Source organism: Falco rusticolus, chromosome 11 (genome assembly GCF_015220075.1).
Source record: "Falco rusticolus isolate bFalRus1 chromosome 11, bFalRus1.pri, whole genome shotgun sequence".
NCBI lineage: Eukaryota > Metazoa > Chordata > Aves > Falconiformes > Falconidae > Falco > Falco rusticolus.
In genome coordinates this window covers 2,903,546-2,926,963 of record NC_051197.1, presented here as the reverse complement: position 1 = coordinate 2,926,963, position 23,418 = coordinate 2,903,546, and the positions used below count along the sequence as shown (strand labels likewise).

Sequence of the window (23,418 nt, the reverse complement as noted above, 5' to 3'; positions counted from 1 at the left end):
GCCAATGCTTCTGCTGGAGTGCACGTTGCTATGCTTAGCAGCCATACAGACCTCATGCATTCCTCGTAGGGCCTTGCAAGCAGAATATCCACTTCCTCAGACTTACTTTGCTCTCTGCTTTGTTTCTGTATAGCAGATTTATTCCTTGTTAAAGTCTTCCATCAATTCTGGGTTTGGTGTCATCTTAGTTATCTGCCTTCTTCCTGTTTTGACTTATATTCTCTTTACTTCATGTTACAAATGCATCGCACAGAGGTATTAATTAGCCTGGGCATGGGGCCTAGATCTTCTCCTTTTTGGTTCTGTGGCCAGGGAATGAAGCTGCCCCAGCCTTTTGATGGGTCTATAACCATGACAGGATGAACACTGGAGCACTGAATAATGGTTGCTTCTGGTGAGAAAATGAGACAGTAGTGTATGCCTGTGATAAGAGCTAGCTCTGTAGTTTTTCTTCAGAGGCAGATTTTTGTAAACCTTATTGAAGTTTATTTAATCACAAAGGCTTTAAAAGGACTGACTTCTGTGAAATTCACTCTACATTTATGCTATATGGTAGTAAAATCAGATATTAGCCAAATTCTCTGTGGGGTGTGTATTTGAATACACTTTACTTGGCTTTTCACAGGGGTTATAATTGACTGTTTTGTTTTCTCGTTGACTTAAAGACCAACATTTCTTAATAGTGATAGAGATTTGAACAGAACCTTATCTTTCCAGTATTAAGCCTAAGATTTGTCATTCTTCAGAACGGTTTCATCTATATATAAAATCTTAACAGGATAATGTTTCTGTCTGTTGATCACATATCTCAGGTTGACTTTTTTCCAAAACAAATCTTGTTGTAATAGTTAAAGCAGGGCATAAGAGGGCATTTTTAACAATTAAGGATTAATTTTTAAACTCCTCATTTGAAATCCAGTTGCAATATTAAGCAGGATTATTTTTTTTTTTCTCTCTTGTTTTTAATGGTGACAGCAAATGGGCAAACCTGTTCTGGTCTCCTTCAGGTCACGGGTGGAATAGCTGTAGGTGTCTTGCATTTGGGGTGACCTTCTTGGTGCTCCAGCTCTTTGACCCACTAGCACATAGTGGGTCCCAGAAGGGAAAAAAGTCCTACTCATTCCCAGTTTGGTTTTTTAAACCTGTTTTCCTCCTGGAGGCAGAGTTACTGAGAGTTACTGAGCGAGGTGGGTCAGGCAGGAGCAGGAGGTTCCAGGGGAGGAACAAGTTTGCTGGGATGAGTCTTTGATCCTTCTCCCATCCATGACTCATCTCTCTCCATGGGCTGGCTGGAAGCTCACCTTCTGACAGAGCGCACCTTGTATTTGGCCTGCAGGTTATAACATAGTTTTTCCAAGGAGAGGTATCACTGCTCTCATTTTCATGCACAGCGATCCTAAGTCATCACAGTTAGAAATTAAATTCATGCGTGTCTCGCGGCTGCCTTTTCTGGGATGCTTTTGTATTCTGCATTAACCAATTCGGTGTTATGTTCCCATGCTGTGTAGCTGCTGTGCATGGTCCTTTCAGTCAAATAAAATATTTACTAAGGGCACAGTGATGCTTTGCTCTTAAATCTGAGCTTTAATTCAGGAATATCAGAAAATTGCCGGTTACCAGGATAACTGTCTCACAAATAGTAAAGTTTGGTCTTCTAATGTGGTTTCTTAGATCAGATGATGGATGTCTGCTCTGTGAGATTCACGGTCATGTTTTCAAAGCCTGTTTAAGCAAACATTCATATGAGCACTCTGGGGTTTTCAATAGCAAAATATTGTATTTGGTCATAGTATTTTTAGTACTTTTTTCTTTCATTTTGCTTTAATGTGTGTTAGCTGTTTGCAGAATATGGTTCATTTGTGGGCTCTTAATGCTGGAATATTTCCAGGTGAACAAAAGTAATATCGCGTACAGAAAACACATTGTTGAGTGCAAAACTGGAATGAGTGAGCAGTGTGAATGACATAACCCATTGTTTGTGCCCTGTGGACATGAGAGATGAACCTGTTTGGTCTACCCAGGAGGTGTGAGAGGCAGTGGCACCTTAGATCCCTGTCTCAGAGGGTTTTATCACGGGCCTACAGGAGCTGCCCTATTTTTGGGGTAGGAGGGATTGATAGGCAAGGACGCAGGGGAGGCGTAGGAGATTGGGCATCCCAACCTCCAGTACCAGCTTAACACCAACCAGGTCCTGGACAGCATTTGGCGCACTGGTTATTTGTCACCTACCCTACACCTCAGCTTTAGCCTCAGAGCAAATCCATTGACCTCGGTGTCCTTTAGCCCGGATGCTCATGATCAGCATGAAGATGATATTAGCACTGGATCAGGTTTTTTTTCCTTAAACAAAGGAGGAGGTCTTTCATCCATGTGATCCCTAATGGACCCAGTGGGCCAAAATCTCAGCTTGGGTAAACAGGTGTCAACTGCTGACATCAGAGCGCTGCCATTTTACATGGGCTCAGGATCTGTCTCTGTCAGTGGGTCTCTGCCCTGTGCATCTGTGCAGGCTGGGGGCCGTGATTGTAGGTGAGTTATAATGCCTTCAAATTCCGTGTTTACATTGGAAATACTTGACAGAGTCTTAAATAAGCAGTGCTACCAGGTGGGCTTTTAAGAAAGGCGGTATTTATAAAAAGCGTAGTGGCTGTATCTGAACTGCTTCATGCATTTGTATGACTTTGTGTTTACAATTTTCTCGTGATTTTTTAATGAAATAGAAATAGAATAGTTGCCAACTGGTCAAATAAACACAGAACATTTTTGCATATCCTTGCACTGCCACAGTTTTATGAGTGAAACTGCTTTGTAGTTAAAAGCTGTGTGGGAACAAGTTAAAGGGATGGTGTCACAATAAAAACAGTATACTTCAGACTCATCCGGGATCCAGCTGACGCTCAGCGTCCTGACTCTGCCCTCACTGGGACTCTATGGGACCAAGTGAGATGACCTAGCACTGGGGGCCCAGCCAGGGTGCAGAATCAGGCCACAGGGTGTTAATATGTAGTGAGCATCCCACTCAGGTCGGGAGCTGACACATTGAGCACTGCTTGGTTTTATTTCAGATTCACTCTCCCCTCCCACATTCTGTGCCCTAGCACTCCTGTCCAGCGTAGCGCTCTTCCTCCTCAGTGTCAGGTTTCCTGGGGCTGGGTAGATGCAGGGAACTGGGAGCTGCGCTACATTTCCATGCATGTAATGTGTGCGCACACATTCTTCCCACCGTCACTCACTAAAGCTCGTATATATGTGTAGTATCCCTGGGGGCTGACTGGGAGAGCAGCAGTGCTTTCCAGGTGCCTGAAGAGCATCACAAGGCGCATGTGGGTCGGCTGTTCCAGGGGAACAGTAATTCCACCCACACCATGTGATGGTGGGTTTACGCTGCTGAACATGGCTTTGTGAAGACCCTCAGGGAGCTCGGCAAACACCTCATCACTGTGCCTTGCCACCACAGCCTGGTGGGATGTGGCAAGCGCTATGGCAGCAGTTACACACCATATGGGTGTCCTCATATGGGTGTGTGATGAAATCATCGATGTTCAGATACAGGGAGGTGTTTTACCATGACCTATAGCTGAAGCTGGAAGTATTCTGGCAGTTCCCCTAACACCATCTTCCATACAATTTACTGTTTGTGTGTTTAAAAAAAAAAAGGTAAAAATAGAAGTGAAAACTAAAATCACCATTCAACTTTTTCAAGAAAAAGGAAGAAATGTCATAGCAATGAGAAAATGCTACTGATGTTCAGATCAGTCTTTCCAGCCCATGCTTACATGAGTCGTAGGACAATTTTTCATACAAGTAGCCCTATTAACTTCAGTGCATAAACTATGTCTCTTCTTGTGCACATGGGCCTGCAGGATTAAAATAGCTTGTAAATGTTAATAGATAACATGGTCAGCAACCTCATAGTGTTTGTGTTTTTCTTAGCTGTAACACTGCAGAGTCATTCTACCTCTATAAAACTTGTGGAGAGATTTTAAGGTGGGCCAAATACATCTCAAAGATGGGTTGCTTAATTAACGCAAGGCTTCACAGTGACAGCATTGCAAAACAAACCCCAGCGCTGGCCCTGTGCCTTTTTCCACTTTGCTGGTTCTGCTGCCCATATGTCTGAGCCTGCCAACACAGAGCATCGAGTGCCTTTTAATAGCTGCTGTTCTTCAAGTAATTTTATTACTGTGACACCGACTTTATAAATGTCTCTCACTCTCCTGATTATACAGAATTGATATATTAACAGCATCTTTTTTTTTTTTTTTTCTATTTTTCCTTTCTAGGAGCAAATTCATCAGTTGTTGCGGATTTTATGCCTACATCATCATGGAACATCTCAAGTGAATTAGATAAAGGTAAGAGGACAGAAAAAATAGAAAGATGTGAAATCAGACTTTAAAATCTCAATTCTTGACTTGGCCAAACCAGCAGGCAAAGTGGTGAGGGGGCATTTAAGATAAACCTCGTTTCTCTTGTGATCGTTTGACAGTTAATTATGTGTCGTTCTGTGATTTCTGGAGAATGCTGTGTTTGATTCTTGTACCAGTAAAATGTTCCACATGGTAAAAATATTTCAAGATGTGAGTTCTGTTGGTTTGTGAACTGCTTGACATTTTGTCTGGTGGATGGTAGGATTTGTACTCAAAGTTAACAAGCATCAGGCAGGCAGTTTGCCTCAGTGTGTTTTATTATGAAATTTTGAGGCTTTAAATTAAGGGGGGGAGGATAGATTTGCAGGTGGTAATTATGTATGATTTGGAGCTTTCCAAAGAATATCTATTGTAAAATAAGGGTTGTATTTACCATTCCCCTTCATTTTGTAAATTATGCACCACCAATTATTTAAACCAAATTGCTTAGATTCCTCAAGCCCTTTCTGCAAGGCAGTGGCCTGCAGCTCCTTGAGTTAATCGGGTCTTTGAAATGCTTCTAACATAACATGTGCAGTGGAGGATGCTGTTAGCTACACTAACTGCAATTTGTCGACCACTCTTTTCATTTACTTATAACTTTGCCTACCATTAACTATTTAGACTGAAATTTCCCATAGTGGAGTTCTGCTACAGATGTTTTTTCTCAGTGTTTTTGTCTGTATTTTGTTAATGTTTTTTATGAACATGTGTTCATAATGTTTTCTGTTTATGCATAAGTATTTTTGGTGCTTAAGTGTGAAGAGAATATATGGTTCTGAGTACTTTAAGACAAGGTTGACTCTTCCACATCTGCCTTCCCACCAGGGAAGGAGCAGGACTTTGTGGCGATGCAGGACACATTGGAGAAGACAAAAGTCAAAGGGCTTGTGCTAGCTGGTGGGAAAGGGAGAAAAGCATGTAGTCATTAAGCAGAGAATTCCCAATTCACAGCATAGTGCTGAAAGAAGGTGTTGATAGAATGGATGTCTTGTCTCACTGCAGTGATGCATCCAGGTGCCCATGGTAGGACTGCAGGTCCAGGCTGTGCTCAGGGAACATCCTGAAGCTGTAGACACGTGAGGGTGGTGGTTCCCCCAAGCAGGATGCCTGCATGTTTCTTTACTTGTTTGACAGCTTTCTCTGTTTTTTTCAAAAAGAAAGAAATAAGTGGCTAGAAAAAGCAAGTAAGGCCACAAAGCCAAACACTCAAAAATTAGAAAATGACAGAGAGGCAATCAGTCTTAATTCAGGCCTCTGACGATATCACTGGCAGGCAGCCTTTACTAACCTACAGGAACCCACCCCGTGATCAAAGGAGAAGACAGGGTCACACTTCGTTGAAGTGGTGGAAGTATTTGTTGCAAATGATCGTCAGAGATATTCTTTTTTCTCCACTGTGAGCCCTAGGGTTCAACTGGTAAGGTGCCCATAGATTGCTAGATACTGCAGGGAAAGCTGTGTGCTTCCAACCAAAACCTAGGTAGAAAGGAAGGCAGAGAAGAGATATTAAAATTTACTGTAAAATTACATTACCTTGATCTGGTCTGTGATGAAAAATAGCCCCCCAGTAGCTACTTTATTGTTATTCCTAATGGGAAGTTTCATGTAGACTTATTTCTTATGACCAGAGTGACTTTTAACCCATACTTTGATTGTTTTCTCTCAGCTGGTAGTTCAAATGCTCCTTTTTTCCAGTGTCATGTGCTCCAGGTGGGCACTCTCCAAAATTTTAGTTTGGCTAACACAGCTAGGAAACAGAGAAAAGTGCCTGATGGTAGCATGGAGTGCGGGCCTCCTTTGGCATCTGCTTTCTTCAAAATACTCTCCATGTCTTTATGCTGGGCTCTGTCAAACCAGGGTTCAGATGTCCCACTCTGGTTGCCAATGTCTGTTGGAAAGCAGCAGCTCCAGAGGCAGCAGAGGTAAAACTTGGGGGGGGCTGCCACTGTCCTGGACATTGAGTCATCTGACTGCTCAAAGCAAGGCTTACACTTTCTGCGCCAGCGCTGAGCCTGGCCTCTACATTGGTAATTAAACCATTTTCTGCATTACTTCCATGGCACCTGTTCCTGAGCTATATTGTTAGAAACAGGTAAAATGAAGTTACATGCTTCTAATCCAGCTGGAATGTGGCAATTACCACTCGTTGGGCTGAACCCTGCATTCCTGGGGGATTACCGGCCCCTTTGCTTGAGCTGATTAGCATTTAGACTGCTGTAAGCTTACACACCTAAACACAGATTTACATATGTGATTAAAATGCATTTGCTGCCCAAAAAGCTTAGTCAGAGGGGCGGATTCTCCCAGTGTGCCTACAAGCAAAGTAAGGTGCGCACGTTTCGTCTTGTCTAAGAGAGAAGCAGGGGCTTTAATGTGGGAGCTGCTGGTTCTGCTAAAGGTCTTTGAAATTCTCACTTGTATAGAGCCAAATATACTGCAGTGCATGCTGACTTGGTGAGTTCAAACCTCAGAGGAGAAAATTAGGTGTGCACTTAGTTTACATTTCTTTTCCAAACAAGTATCTCAAGAAATCAACATCCACTTGTCTTTGCTGCAGTTAGCCATGAGGTCATGCAGGCATCCCAGTAAAACTCATTTTAAAGCCTATTAAGTTCACCACATGAAAGTGGTTTCCAGCCAAATTTCCCAATTAAATGGCTGCCCACTTTAAGTGGCTTTAACTCTACCTGCTGCCTTTTGGAAATGAGCATCTACTCCAATATATCTCCTGTGTTTGGGAAGGAGGAACAGCTCACAGTCTTGCTAAGCAACATTCTGCATTTTGAAATAATTACTTAATATGGTGCTTTCCCTAGCTCAGTGAGTTCTGCAGTGATTATCTTACAACTGAGCCCTATTCAGGTTTCAGTTTCTATTAAATAAGCTAAATCGACAGCATTAAACAGTTGCCTGTTTATTCTTTTTAACAGGAAATGAATTTAAAAGAGACGCAGCCACCCGTGAAGAGCTGTTGAAAGCAACGATTGATGGGAGGGAGGAGGTGGTTTCTCACCAAAACCTTAAAAAAACAAACAAACTGTGCTTAAAAAATAAAAAAATAATCACTTTTAAAATAGGGGAAATTCAGCTATGAGCATTTCTCTCTCTTTTCCAGCTGATAAATCATGGCATGCAGAGGGAATGCCAAAAGGGAAAAAGAGAAATGAAAACTTGATTCAATAAATATTTAATTACATCAGGAGAAATAAGGAAAAAAGGGGAGAAAAGAGGGCTCTGGTGGTAGGAAAAGGCCCATCTCAGGCGGTCAGTGGCAGGATGCGAAGCCTTTCATTCCCAGGTCGCTAGCCGAGATATCCCTCGGGCTGTGGGAGCCTGCAGCTGCCGGGTGGGTGGGAGATGACTAGCTCATCACTTCATGAGGCTTGCAGAAGTCTGCCTCCACGTGTGCTCCTGTGTAGCCCTGCTGCACTGGACTTTCTAACTGCTCCTGACACTCACCATGGCATGGCCATTTGTTCTTGGTGCCTTAAGGGAATTTCCTTATCTGGAAATGGTTTGACATCAGCTGTGGCAATAGGTAATATCTGAGGCAAAACAAAAAGACCAGATGGAATGGAAAGTAAGTGGAGTTCACGTGGACACTCTGCCCTGGTGCCAGCTTTCAGGGTCCATACTCTGTTCTTTGACGCAACTCTTTTTTTGGGGTGTGCCAGCAGAGGAGGGAACAAGGCAGGCAGTCTTGAGCATTATTTAGTCTGTCTCCCTTCTTGTTGTGTAAGGCACTCTGGTTTCTCATTTCTCCTTGGCTGTGCATTGCCTCCCCTCTCTCCCCTTACACCACGGGACAAGCTCCTGCTCCAGCTCTTTGAGAAAGCTTCCAATTTACCGTGAGCTCTTCTTTTCCCTGATCCTTATTTTGAAAGGTGAAGAGCCCTTCATTCAGCTGCTTCTCTTCCACAAAAACAATTGGAAGGTTAGGCTTTTCCCTGTGTCAGATGTCAGTTTATTTACAAAGAAATAGGCCTGAATTTGAATGAGAGCCTATTTACATCTGTACAGTAGGGGAATTGTTTGGGAACTCTTCATCCTTAGGCAAAGATAATATTGGAGTCTTTGCCAAGAAAGAGTCAGCTTCAAAATATTATTTTCTTTAAACTGTGGGTAGGATTCAGCTTTGGTGGACATTCACTCTACAGGACTGGTAAGAAAAGGATGGTGTTGCTGTAGCTTCCCCTGGTCAGGTTCTCCCAATCCCCCCATTCCCACATGCAGCCTCCTCAGGAGCTCATTTCACCATGGCGGCTCCCTGACCATGCACAAGGATGTGTCCTGGCTGTGATTGACCCAGAGCTGAGGACACTGATGCTGGGGTGCAGCGTGTTCTCTTGTTGCTGGTACCTCATCCTCCCAGGAGCTTTTCACTTGGTCCTTCAGTTTCCAAAGAAAACTATTTGTGTGAGTTTTTGCAGATACTACCTATTTTCCCTTTCATGGCCTATCTGCTTTGGCAAACAAGTTTAAAATGCTAGTGATTGAGGGCTTGGGAACCATTTTCATTTCCAGACATCCACGATCCCAAGCCCAGGCTTTGAGCTTCCCGCTGCTCACAACCTCGCTGTGTGGCATGGACCTTGCAGTCACTGCTGCAGCAGCACTTAGCAGTCTCATGGTGCTCCAGGTATTATATGGAAAGCAAACATGCCCTGGAGAGCTCGGCAGCAAGTGTCAGGATTTAGAAAATGGCACCCCAAATCACGTTGTGGTTTAAGGTTAATCTGGGATTTATCCTAAAGTATTCGAAGACATATCAATACAAGGATCACTTATAGCAAGCATCCCTCCCCTGGGATGGTCTGGGGATCCAGAGCAGAAAATAACTGTAGAAGGCCAAACCAGGGAATGGGAGAGCTGCAGTGTGTGCTCCCATGCCCTGTGTGTGGGGCTGCGTGTCACTGACTTGGAGATCCTTATGCAGGCAGAACATCCTCTGGTGGGGTGGGCTGGACAGCAGCTACAGCGCAGGAGGCCACAGAGCGCAGAAGGGGCTGCAGGACATCCCAGTGGGTACAGCCATGCTGCTGATTGACCCTTTGGGTCTGGGGGCTTCCTGAGGGGAGAAGCAAACCTTGCTGTCCTTACTGAGAAATCCAGGCTAAAGCTAGTACCTTGACAAGTCTTTCCAGGCAGGGGAATGACCTGGCTATGAGTTCTTACAGGGAAAATCTTTCTGATGTCCCAGGGAGAATTTGACTTTTGGGCAAACTACATCTTAAAAAACATAAACAAAACCAAACGTGGCGAAAAACCAGGTGGATCGAGGCCTCCTGACTTTGGCCTCAGTTCTTTAGAGATTTCCAGATTCTCTTTTGAGATCACTGGATGTGAATTTGATACACATGGTGAAAGGGGAAGAATTACAGCTTTCACATTCATGCACAATTTACCTTTTTATTTTCCTTTATTATCTGGGGGATATTCGGTAAATCAAGCTCCCCTTATGGAGCTCAAGATTCTGATTCTATTTGTGGGGTCCCGTTAGTAGCGAGGCAGTAAATTACATCTACTTTGTTTGAAAATTTTTTTAGCCACAGTACATTAGCTCCTTTTGTTTGCTTTTCCACTGACGGAGTGTACGTTTTTATTTGAGAATTTGTGTTTCTTGAATGTCTCATTTATAAATAATACAGGGTGTGAAATTTGAAGGTCGCAGAACACAACCTGAAAAAGAAACCACCCTGAGTAACGCTGGGCATTCGTGGCAAAAATCTTTCACAAAATGCTTGACTTACATTGGATTTTTATATAACCTCAGTGTGTGCAGTGAATATCTGACCATTATACATAAGGTAACTATATATAATAACCTTTTCCTGGCTCATCCAGCTATCTTTGTTTATTTGAAAGATTGATAGATCAGAGAGTGAAGAGACGTGTTTTATTGTAAGTTTCTGTTCCAAATTTCCTGACATTTTTGGTTTTTTTTAAAAAAAATAGACTGTTAAAAGGCACAGAAAGGGCTAATAAGAACCAGATCCTAAAGTGATGCTATGTCAAAATGTCAAAAATAACAGCTTTTCTTCGACTCTACCACATTAATCTTAAGGCACATACCTTTCTATACACCCTTCCTTTAATAGCTTGAGTTTTTCTACGTGGCTCTTTACTGCAGAGCAGCTTCTAAAGTGACAACAAAATCCCTTGATGGTTTTCAGTAGTTGGGTTTATAGCTGGATGTGGACATTTGTTTACCTATTCCAAATCACTTTTTTTGTGATAAAGTTTAGAAGCTTCCTACTTGTGCTATAAAACTGGAGCCTGAGTAAAGAAAAGCTTCGTTTCCTGTTGCCAGATCGTAGCGTCAAAGCTATCACCAAGACATCTGTCCTTAAACATGAATGTTGACTCATAAAAGGAAAGACAGATACAAACTCTCAAATGCATATTATGAATTAACATTGGTGCGCAGGGCAGAGAGTTTTTGCAGTTCCTATCCAAAAGCAGTCGGATTCAGGTGCTCAGCCCCAGATAATTTTTTGCAAGTCTGCAGGCATCTGTGCTCTGGTTTCCCTCTGCAAACCTTCCCCCCCTGCTATGGCCCAGGGCAATCTCTAAGCTACTAATTATCAGAAAGTAGCAATTAATTCTGAGAATCCCAAATACACTGAATGTCACACATGGATATCTGAAAAGCCATAAAGCCTCAGGCAGTGGTCAGCCTGTTTCAGTTCAGTAAATTATCCTCAGGAGGCACTAAACCCCCTAGATAGTGTCTGTGGAGAGAAAGCCCAACACACAGCTGCAGGGTGTATTGAGTCTTGCACATACACATCGCTGAAGAAACTCATTTGAAAATAAGCTGGGCAAGCAAAGGCAGTAGAATATTTTTCCTTTTGTCCCAAGACAGTTAACATTGAATATTTCCGCATGATTGTCTGGACTTCTTTAATATTCTTTGTACGGGTTGCTGAATTATGGGTTGAGTGCGGTATTCCTTTCTTCCCACTGTCATTCCTCTACTTTTATTCATTTAAAGTAAGTGAAATTCCAGCCAAGAGCCTTCCTTTTGCCCCTTTTAATAATAAGGGCCTGTTGGTCAGACCCTCAGATCGGACTTGCCAGGAGTTGTCTCCCTTTGTGAGTTACGGGCAGATCAAGCAATCGGTGGTTAATCCTTTTTCCAACTGAGAAGTATGTGCTCTGTCTATGGCTACACTTCAGTCAGAAATCCTGCTCATTCCTTCTTCAGCTTAAAACTCAAGTCAATTGAACATATGGAACAACCAGCAAGCCCCTCCAGCATCTTCAGGCTGGGTGGGCTCCGCGTTGTTGACTTGCTCCAAAGAATTGTAGAGAATTGCCAGTGGTCAGTGCTCAGTGGTGGTGCCGATACATGTGAGTACGGGGGACACGTCTAAGTGTAGCATCAGACTGCGCTAATGTAAATAATGCAACAGTCTGAATGAAGGAAAATGCTTCTTTCCAGACTAGTATATTAAATCGGACAGACTGTGTCAGACCCTCTGATGTGCCTGACAGGCTCTTTCCCCTTCAACAAAGGTTATCAGCTCCTTAAGTTCCCAATCACTAAATGCATCTGTCTTGCAATCACTGACTGAGACACTTGTTGCATTTCTTCTTGCCAGAGTATGCTGTGACAAAGAACTGGTGAGCTGCTAAACTTGTGGTGCAGAAAGATAAAGGCAATAAGCAGTCTGTAAGGCTGGTGTCCCGACTGCCTTACTCCAACCAGGTCAGGTGGTTGCTTTACGTGCTGCAATGCAGATTTAAGTTTTCAAATCCAGACTTAAACTTATTCTCCAGTCCAGCAGCTGGAAACAGTGTCCCCACAGCTGTAGGTTTGCTTGAGAAAGGGTCTGGAGATGTTCCTGTCCAGGGAAGTGTGTTCTTACATGTCTATAATGGGAAGTCACTTGGTACCCCAGCCTCTCTGTTGCACCTGGATTGAAGCTGTTTTCAGGGTTGTGATGGCTTGAACGGAGACTTTAATTTCAACTTTTCTTTCAATATTCTGAAAGATCAGAAGGGCATAAAGAAAAGGATAAATGAAACAACAGTTCTTCTCATAAAATGAACATTTTAGGGTCTAATTCTGCATCCCCATCGTGCTTTAAACACCTAGTGAAATCAGAAACATATAGTGCACAGTGCTTGGGGAAAAAAGGTCTCACTGTGGCCAGCAAAATCCTCCTCCAAGGAAAGAGGGTGTTACTACTTTAAGATGTGTCTTTGGTAATTTAAGATAGAGTAACCATGTGGTCACAGAGGAGATTAACATTCCTTGGCCAGAGAGGACGAGCTTTTATTTTGAAAGCCACCTGGGTTCCACTTAAAAGTAGTAGAATACTTCAGGATTTATTATGACTGGGCAGGCTCCTATTTAACAATGTCAAGACGGAGCTGTGGAAATACACACACTTTTCTTCTTTTGAGATGCGCAAATGCACTACGTTTTGTCCTTGCACAGCTGCTGCTATTCTGTAACATCAAACCAGCAAAAAGTTTGGCCATGAAGGATACCTAATATTTGGATTTTGTATGCAGTGTCTCCAATTCATGCGCTTAGAATCATGAAGATGACTTATGATGTGTTGTGTTTGCATTGGCAACGGCTCAAAACCAGAAATATATTTCAGGCTTGGCTTTCCAGATATTATCTCAAGTCATTTAAAAGTTCATTATAGGGCACCCACTAGTGCTGCTATAGTAAAGGGGCTGTCAGCATTTTTCAAGGGTTTATAACTCAGCCATTAAAAAAAAAATATCTCTGTGGGCTGAAACTTGGCATTCAGGGTCTAGACCCAGCAGTAAATTGTTTTTACAAATTAAAAAAAAATCAGTTTGACTATTATTAAATTATAGGTGGGCTAAATTTTATTTAGAATCTTTTCAGGCTATTCTCCCATACTTCTGTAAATTAAAATGTTTCCAAAATGTTTTTATAGAGTGCTACTCTAAAACATGGACCAGCTTTTGTTATGTTCTTGAAACCCTGATATTTAACTTAAAATATAATAACAGTGCTTATCCCAGCATAGCACTTTTCACCTTCAAAGTGCTTTATGAGCATTATCTCATTAATGTACATAACAGCCTCCCCATGATGTAAGAGGGATTATTATCCTCACTTTACAGCTGGAGAGATTGAGCCAAAAGGTTTAAGGCTGTTTTTAAAAGGACTTAGTTGCACAAATCCCATGTGAGCTTTGATTGGCTTTGGGTGTCTGCTTCCCTTTGGCTCTTCTAAAAATCACAACTGAAGTGATTCACCCAGGACTACTCAGAGCCAGGACTGAAACTCAGACTTTCCGATGGCCAGTGCCACTAGACCAGTTAATTCTCAGAAGCGCAGTAATTTGTACAGAAGAAACATCATGTTTCTAAGAAATTATTCTTTCGGTTGCAGGGAGTCAACTCTGGGCATCTGGGGACCTCCTTGATGGCGCGGAGACTGTCAAATTAAATCTGGTAGAACGTGGCATGCTCTAAGACCATGGCCATGCGATAGTGTCTTCATCATGTGTGCAAGCAGCGAGTCCATCCTGTTTCATCATCCCTGTTCGCCTCCTGCTGAAAGCACAAAAGGAGGATTTACCACCGTTTTTCTTGGCCTTTTGTCCCAGAGAGAAGAGATGTTAATGCTGGTGGCCCTAGAGAGTGGTTCATGGGGGGTGACCTGGGCAAAAACCTGGCTGCAGGCAGGAACTGGTTTATATGTTCTTTGTATAGTTGTTATTAAGGGCAGAGGATGGTGGTGGTAGCTTTGAAGATTTGATGGGCTTTGGTAGGTGAGAGTCAGACACAGGTATTAAAAATAAAATTGGGCTTCTCCTCTGCCCCTCCATGCCAGGCAGGGCAGCAATGGATGGCTTTTGTACATGCCAGGGAAGGAATGCTCGTAATTTTGTATGCCTCGGTAACAGCTCAGGGTTTTTTGGAAGCACTGTTAGACATTCCACTCATTTTCAGTTACAGAACTGCTTTATCTGTGAGGAATGTCTTCTCATGAAGCTTCCAAATGCTTGAAACCTGCCCTGTTTAAATCTCATCTCAGGTGATCTGCTTGATCTGATTTATGATTTGGATGCAAAATTTATGGATTTGAGGACAAAGCTAAACCGAATTTAGCAGATGCGTTTTGTTTAGGGTTTCTGTAGTAGTTTGTGGAGGAGGGTGGAGAACACTTAGAGGAGTCAGAAACTCCTGAAGCTGAGAGGCTGTTTCTGTTTGTGCCTATAGAGCAGTTGCACCGTAGCTTTTGCATTACAGCCATATTTTTTCACTGACTTACTGTCGCTACTGATATTTTAAAATCCTTCTCCAGCCTTTGGAAAGCTACGTTACATCCTTACTCCTTTATTTGCCTCTCCTGTATACCATAGGACCTTTAAAATATTATATTTACTGTGGTGTTTGTCAGCAAGACCATCACAGGACTGAGGCCATTCTGTTTTTTGACTGTTATACTGTAGATATCTGAACTAGTCTTTGAAATGTTATCAGGAATTATATAAATGACTGCGGTATAGAAACGTTACGTTGGATAATTAAATGTGGTTATCCAGTTTCATGCTATTACTGTGATTTTATTAAACCCAGATTGTGGAGAGAACCCAAGAATACGTGCACTGACTTAGATTATGCTTCCCAGTGAGGTTATTAAGATAGCAAGTCAGGAACATTTCTAGTCTTGCAATGAAGCATGCAGAAATGGTTCTGGAGAGCCTAAAGGCCAGTCTGACACCCCTGACGAGAGACGTCGGACCCTGTTGTCTGGCTTCACCGAGGGCTGGCATCTCTGCCCTTTTTACCCCATACACAGATTTCCTAGCTAATTAGATCCATAGGAGCTTAGGTAACAGTTGTATTTTGCACAGTTTCATACCTGCATGTTAAAAGGCTAGTCTGGTGAAAAAAAAATATGTGTGGGTAGTACCTTTGTGTTAAATGTTTATCCTGATGGCTTCTCAGGATCAAATGAAAACAGGGATGCCTTGTATAAAGTGCTATGCAAACACAGGGTAAGAGCTTAGGTGCTAAACAGATTAAATACAAAGGAAAGAGATAATGATGTACACAAAATATAATTAAGGGAGTAGCTAGTAAAGACACAAGTCTTCAATAAATAATACTTTATTATTATTTAATAATAAAATAAATAATTAGGGAAGCAGGTTAGTTAAGTAAGTTAGTTGGCTAAGCTGTTTCTATACATGCTAGAATTTTTTTTCATACTTTTAGGCAGGCTTATTGCTGGAGTTAACAGTAGATGTACCTGAAAATGGTGGAGCATAAGCAGCACAGCACAAGCTTACTTACTGATAGGCTTTTCTTGACGTGCTGGGTTAGCTCTGAGAGTGCCAGAGCAGGGCACAGTCTCTGGATTTCTCATGCTTTGGCCACCCTGCTGAGACAGCCAGCAGATGATAATGGGTTTTGGCCCCTAATGACACTTAGATTTGAACCTGTGACGTGGAGATGAAAGCCTGCATATTCCATTCCCCATCCTCAATCCATCTCGGTCTCTGCCTTTAAAGGATTTAATTAAATGTTGAATACAGTTAACTAGAAATGGTCCTGTTCCTGAATGATGCAGAATGAAATAGCACTTGACAGAAGAAGACAATGCTCATGAATGGATTAGACGAGATTAATTTTGCTAAATTTCAATTTAACATTCTCTGTCTTAAGGAAAGAGCTCTCGATCTTCGATCTTCTGCTTGCACCTATCATGAGACCTATTTCAGATTTAAGATAAATTTTGGTACTCTAGCAAGGAAAATACCAAGTGAGAAAAAAAGTCTTCATCTCCCAGATATGATCCTTATTCTTCATCTATGCAGTTAGTGCTTACTAAATCATTGACAACATACTGTCTGCATTGCTGTGTGAATCAAATAAAAATGGCTCTGAGATCTTCACTTCTGAGTGATTGATTTTGTATATTCCTATATTTTGTGGGTCTTAACATGAGCAGAGGGAGGTCTGCATAGGCAAAGGCATCAAAATGAGCAGCCGGATTTCTGATACATGTTTTTCATGTGTATTGGTTAGCAAAAAGGAGAAATAAAAGAAAAAAAAGAGAAGCAGTGCTACCTCCTTTTCCTGTGTTGAATGAAGCCAAATAGGATGATGTTGAGAAAGTAGAGAAAATCCATGGGTATATGAAGGAAGAGAAGTTTTCAAGAAATACAGCATTACTGTAGTACATGGAAATTCCAAAATTTGTTCCTTTTATTACCATGCAAAAACTATGTGGGACCTACTGTCCTGAAACATCAATTAACAAGTATTATTGTTTTCTACTAAATTTGATGGCCACTTCCTTTTTTTCCCTTTCGGAGACAAGCATGAGGTTTCTTTAAAATAACATTTCCTAAGCTGGAGATTTTTATTCACCCTTTTTTCTTTTTACATAACAGACTACTTCTTGACGCTTGATGAACCTATGAATAACATAACTACCACCCTTGGCCAGACTGCAGAGCTGCACTGTAAAGTCTCTGGCAATCCTCCGCCGACTGTCCGTTGGCTGAAAAATGATGCGCCAGTTGTCCAAGAACCCCGGAGGATCTCCTTCCGTGCCACAAGCTATGGGTCTCGACTGCGCATAAGGAACCTTGACACTACAGATACTGGCTACTTCCAGTGTGTTGCAACTAACGGCAGAAAGACTGTTTCTACAACTGGTGTGCTGTTTGTAAAATTTGGTAAGTTTTCTCCTTTTAAGCTGTTCAGACTGTTACTCAGAAAAACAACTCTGGAGAAAGGGGTGTTTATCCACCAAAAATGAACGCACTGATGTAGTAGTATTATCCAATCTGATTCAGCCTGTTTCTGGGAGCATCTCTGGGATGGCCGTTTATCCTCTCTGCCTGTTTGCTTTTTGCTCCACTGCGATGCCTGTGTTGACAGCTGTAATGGTGGCTTTTACTGTATAAAAGCCTACTGGAAGCAGGACCGAAGCACAGAGGTCACTAAACAGCAATGTTCATGAATATGCTACCTGAGTGGATTCAGACCAGAAGACAAAAAAGATTTTATTCTCAGGTGCCTGAGTGACCTCCTTTTTCTCTAACAAGTGAGAAATTTCAGCTTGCAGTATAGATTGGAGGCATGTTAATGGGAGATACATATACACCTGTCAGGTGAAATAAGCACTTTTTCTTGCAGGTTTATATTGAGATAATTGCCTTCAAAGCTGATCTTGCAACTGGGAAGATTCCAAACAAGAAGCAGGTTTTGTGTGTCTTCTCCACCTCCACATTCAGAGGGAAATAATTCACTGAGATGAAGATACTTGCAGAGTCCTAGTTAATCCTCTTAGGAACTGGACAAACACACAATGAATGATGTATGAGATGAGTTTCATAGTCTTTTTTCATAAACCTCCCACATTTTCAAAATTCTAATAAGAAATTAATCATTAGATGTTCTCATAAGGCAGTTTTCTTTTCAGCTTCTGTATTCTTTTCAGTATCTGAAATGTAGGAGATTTTTATTTGAAAAATGATACTTGTTTAGATGCTCCTGTAGAAAATGGTCAGTATTTGTCTTTGTTCTGGCTGGAGCAATATTCAGTCTCACAATTTGGTTTCTAGAGCAAATACTCATTAGTATGAACCTCCCTGAAATCTGCTGCAGCCAACTCTTCAGTCTGCACTGTGCCAGTGAATGTGCACTCTGGCCTGCTCACCACTTCCAGCAGCTGCCAATATACAAGCACCCAGGGCAGTAACAATGAGACCCTCTCAGCCAAAGCCCACTGAGGTCAGAGTGAATTTGACCAATGCATCTGAATCAGGTCTAGGATGAATTCCCTGATAAATAATGAAGATTGATGGGAGAAACGATGATGTTTTCTCCCAGTTACAGTTACAACATGCTTTTGGGCAAGCCTGTGGTTTGCTTTAACCTTTATGTGATGGCCTGAGACACAGCTGAAATGCAGGATGAGTGCCTCACCTGCTTATTGTCCTTGTCTACGGCATTTTGCAATCACTGCTGTGGGGTACAGTCTTGTCTTTGGTACTTAGAAACTGTGACTTATCTGTTAAGCTACAAAAATGACATCCAACATGACAGAGTATTACTTTTATCTTTTAAAACATTTTCAAAAGCTTCCTGCTTGCTACCTCACCATAACTCATCACACTGTTTTTCTTCTGTCAATTTTGCAGGTCCCCCGCCAACAGCAAGTCCAGGATCATCGTAAGTTGTTTCATGTCTGTTATGTCGATTCATTAATCTTGCATTTCAGCAGTCAGAAGTTCATTTTTCATTTTGTGTGACAGGAGCACTTTTACATTCCACTTTGAGTCAGATACTATGCTAATTTATTATAACTGAATTATCTGTCTTGTAGATATATTTTCATGTTATCATGTCAACTTCTATTTCTTACCCTAGACTTCTTAATTTCCAATATTATTACCTTCAGATCCTCTGGTGCCTTCAGTCTTTGAACAGATTTCAGTGTCCTTCAAACTGTTCTTCATACGTGTCACAGCCCAATCCAGAAAATATTTGTCACTATAAGTAGATTTTACTATCTAGGGGCTTCTTACTGGTTTTAAGAGGACCGATGGTCATAAACTGTATCTGTATCTGTCTGTACTTGTGTTAGTATATTGTCTTAAAACTGAGATTTTAAAGATCAAGTATGTGGGTGGGAGTAGTGGCTGTTTTTACAAGTTCCCTGTATCCCGGAGCTCAGGTTTGGTTCCTGCAGCTGGGTCTGAGCAGTTGCCACATTGTTGTATTTTGGCAGTGGAGGTTCTGCCTTCGGTAGCTTTTGAGAACATAGGTTTATCATCCCCTCTAGTTCCAAGACACGTGATCAAACTTGCTCACCTTTTGTAGTCCCTTACTGTTTTCAAGTGTGATTTGCAACTCTTCTGAAGTTTGAAATTAATTTTGTGATAGTGCGTCCAGCTTACGTCTTATGTGCCCGGAACAACACTGAAAACCCGCCTCTCCTGGTGAAGGAAGCCGCGCCATTAGAAGAGAAATACAGTACCAATTAAAACATAAAACACATCTGTTACACTTACAAGGGATGCAAAAGCTTGGGGATGTGACTGTTCCTGATTGTCCTTATAGAAGATCGTTCACAAAGTATTGCAGAAGATATATCTTAAGAGCATCTCACCACAAAAGGACATGCTAGGATGCCCTCTAATGGAACATCATAAAATGTGTTTTTGTCTTCCCTTTTGAAGGTACCTGATAGGAAGTTGCTGAGTTTGTTTTGGAAGGGGTGCGCTTTGCTCACACTCAGGCTATGTTTTGTGATTGTGGTGTTCCAAGGAGGAAAGCTTCATGATGCTGTGGGAAGTGTTGGGGGCTGTTGTGCTCTTTAGTAGTTTGGATAATTAATTAATGAGTTGAGAAGATGTGTATTTTGTGTCTACTTCCACCTAGTTTGGGGTTTCTGAAATGTGTAAGGTTGAGCAACACATCGTTGGTGGCCAGAAACCCACAGGAGAGCAGTGGGAGCACAGAAAGCAGAGAGCTGTGCTGGAATTTCACTGTCTAGGCCACTCAGCTTTGCCTCACTTTTTAAAAACAAAACAGATCTGGGAACCTTTTCCCATTTTCCTTTCTGGCAGGGTTTGGGGATTTTTTTGCCCCCATGCGAAAAAAAAAAAGACCACGACTTAACTAGTGAGAAGCCTTACCAAGTTATGGAGAAGTAACAGCAAATGGTCCCTCTAATTCAGTGAGTGCTGGGCTGAGCTCTAAAGCGATGTCTGCACAGCATCACCCAGACCATGAGGAAAAAACAAACTAGTGTCATGAGTGCTAGTTTGGAGACTAGGAGTATTACATTCCACCTGAGCTAAGCACCCTTCTTCCAGCTTCACATGGCCCTGTCTTATTCTGCATGTAAAGGCCGTATATCCAGGGAACAAACAATCACTGTTCTCTGTATGCACCATATAAAACATTCAATTGGCTTTAAAGTTGACTCAATTCCATTTTTTAATTTTTTTTCCCTAGCATTTGCTGCCCACTGGTATACATGTGTACAAACACAAAGAGTGTGAAAAGGTGAAAAAAAGTGAGACGCCCATTTTAATAGTCCTATTTAATAGTTGACTTTATAATTGTGCCTTATAATTTTGTAGCCAAAAAATACATTTAATCACACTTCATTACCATGGGGGGTTGTGGGCTCTATCTAGTAAGAGGTCAGTCACATTGTACTAAACATTGGAGAGAAACAAATGTTGCAGAAGGATCTCTGTTTTACCGAATGAAAAATTTCTACGTTCCTGTAGGAGGTAACCAAGTTTAATCTATGGAATAAGAGAATCAGGAAGGAGCTTATGACAAAGAAGTTATAAACTTGGAACTCATACTAAATAAGAGGTAAAAAACAGGTCAGTGTACGTCATCTTGAACCTTGTTCATATCTGCTGCCAGTGGTGTGAGTGCAAGAGCCTTACGGATAGCAGCAGTGGGTGGTTAGGTCCAGCTGAGTGAAGTGGAATTGCAAAAAGAAATTGCATGTTCTGGAATGCAGGAGGGAAATTGCCTCGAAATCTGTTCCTTGCTGTTTGCTGTTCTTTCCATGCAAACAATATCTTGTGTGCTGTATAGCCTACTCACGCATAGCCTTCTCCCCATACAAGTTGGCAAACAAATTCATAGCTATGAAATGAATGAAAATTTGGTGGAAGTGAGAGTGAACCCACATCACATAGGTAAGTGTCACAAAAAAGCATTTGAAGGACTGCTGGCTAAAGGCTGCAGTACTCTTCAGCACAGGGGAACAGCATTTTGTACAGCTCTGCAAAATTATCTTGTCTGAAAACCAAATTCATGTAAGTTGTTCCAGGGATGAAAAAATATTTTTTCTGGTGTTTTGATTGAAAATTTCTTCAAATATGAATAGAAGTTGGAACCTGCTCCCCGTGAGACCCTTTGAATGCATCAGCCCTCAGACACTATTACATTGTTTCATAGTCTTGATGCCATTTTAGGACTCCTCCTTGCTATTAGATGAGCAATGAGTATAGTCATGAGAAATACCTGCTTTTATCTGTGAAAACCAACCCCATCTATGCCAGCCTGGATTTTCAAGTTCCAGGGTGATACATGGTCAACCTCCCTCCCCATCATTTAAGACTCGTGGGAGTCCTATGGGGAAACAATTTCTTCAGGAACACTCCTGGAAGCTGGGTCATGAAATATCTGCCTGCCATTTTTTCCAAAGCTAGGGCACTGGTCATGGTGCTTTGGCTAAATTGGCTGTGGGTCCATGGGTTCGGCTGGTTTTGGTTCCCCAAAATACATTCATGGGAACCTATGGCCCTCTTCCCTTCTGCGCAAGCTGACTGCTGGTGTAGCTCTGAGCAAATGGACACCCACCGTACATCATCTTACAGACATATTATTTTACAGTGATTAAATGAAGGCTAAATATGGAAAGCACTTGGAAGGATGTTGTGGAAATGAAAACTCATACTTGGAAAGTGTTCGTGCCTTATCAGCATGAGTTTCTTCTCCTATGATAAGGCAATGAACAAAATTGATGGTGAGTAGCAGCCCTGTTCAGCGGGTGTGCTTCTCCCATGTTGTCTTTATCAGTCTACCATGAGTGGAAGGTTCTGTTCATTTAAGGATTTAATTTGAGGATCATGTTTTTAAAAAAATCCATATGCTCAGCACTTTTTTTCGCATAATTTATAGGTGCAGAGTTCTGTGCTGATGTGATGGCAGAAAAATAGATGAGCCAAGTGTAGCTTAAAAATAAAAAGGTTAAATGTGTGACTTCTGTAAAAGAAGACAGGCGATGCTAGATAACGTAATAATTCACGTGTGTGTTATATCCTTATTCTTTTTGCTTTCCTTGAGTACTGTTACAGGTAGCTAGAGCCAGAAGTCTCATTTACAAATCAATCTGAAACAAATAAAAGAAAATCCAGCAGAAACATGCCACTGCAGTGCATAAGGAAAGCAAGAACCCAAGGTATTACTGCAGTGTAAAAGGCTGGCTGACCTGAATTTCTTCTTTTAACTCTCTTGTGTTTGGCAAAGGTCGGCTTTAAAGCCCTTATCTGTGAGGTGTGGTGTTCTTGCCATTAATGTGCTCTGCTGCTCTGCATCTCTGACATAGCTTGAAGAAGCTTCTTTTGTTAAAAAAAAAACAAAACAAACAACAACAAAAAACAAACCCACTCCCCTGCTTGATAAATAAATAATTATTTTATCTTTTGTTTTGCCAGAAGTTGCTACACATACAGTGCCAGTTACAAGCAGTTTGGTGAGCTGTGGGGAGAGTGCGAATGTCTCTGTCCCGCAGCCGGACGCGTGCCCAGGAGCAGGGCAGTCATGGCTCCGGCTCTCAGACTGCTGGAATAGTTTCTGTAAAGTGGATGGTGTCAAGGGCACCTCCACAACAGGCAGAGTCAGGGCGGGGGGCCTCTTCAGGCGGGTAAGTCAGGTTGTGCTGGCTCTTGGTGGAAAAGGCCACCATCAGCTAATTTAGCCCCTTCTTTTTTCCACGGAATTTATGAATGCAAACTCAAATTGAATTGATCGAATAATTTGAGGAAGATCAAAGGGAGCATTTTGCTTGTTAACTCGTGTATCAGTGTACACTTGTGCATCGCATATTTCTGTGTGTGTATATATATAATATTGTACACACGTATATATGCACAGCTTTAGCCATCACTTCTAAAAATTTCCTGAAAGACCATAACTCTAACATTGTTTTTGAAGTTCCTATGCTTCACATCACTTTGAAATTCACTTTTTATCCATCATCCATAGCAAAGTTTGCACCTTTAAGGACATAGAAGTGTGTATGTTAACCTCAGGTCTCTCTGGTTGCTACAGAGATGAAAATCAGAAAGGGCTGAGGTCAGAGCACAGCAGATTCCTGGAGATGAGAGAATTTAATATGACAATAGAATACTTTGGCCTAGAAAATGGTTGCATGCCCAGTCTTTTCCATTATTATTGTTCTTTTTTCCCCTCATTCTGTATCGTTTCTACTGCCTGGAGCGATGGCCCT

At 41.8% G+C, this 23,418-nt stretch overlaps 1 protein-coding gene across 1 annotated transcript in view; it reads left to right on the top strand.

The window, feature by feature from the left end:
• The window catches only part of ROR1 (receptor tyrosine kinase like orphan receptor 1), a 171,557-nt gene that overhangs the window by 111,157 nt on the left and 36,982 nt on the right, over positions 1-23,418 (top strand). Inside the window, exons 2-4 of the mRNA XM_037404793.1 lie at positions 4,284-4,355; positions 16,814-17,101; positions 18,572-18,602. Coding sequence (XP_037260690.1) covers positions 4,284-4,355; positions 16,814-17,101; positions 18,572-18,602 — 391 coding nt within the window. The remainder of the gene's footprint in view (positions 1-4,283; positions 4,356-16,813; positions 17,102-18,571; positions 18,603-23,418) is intronic.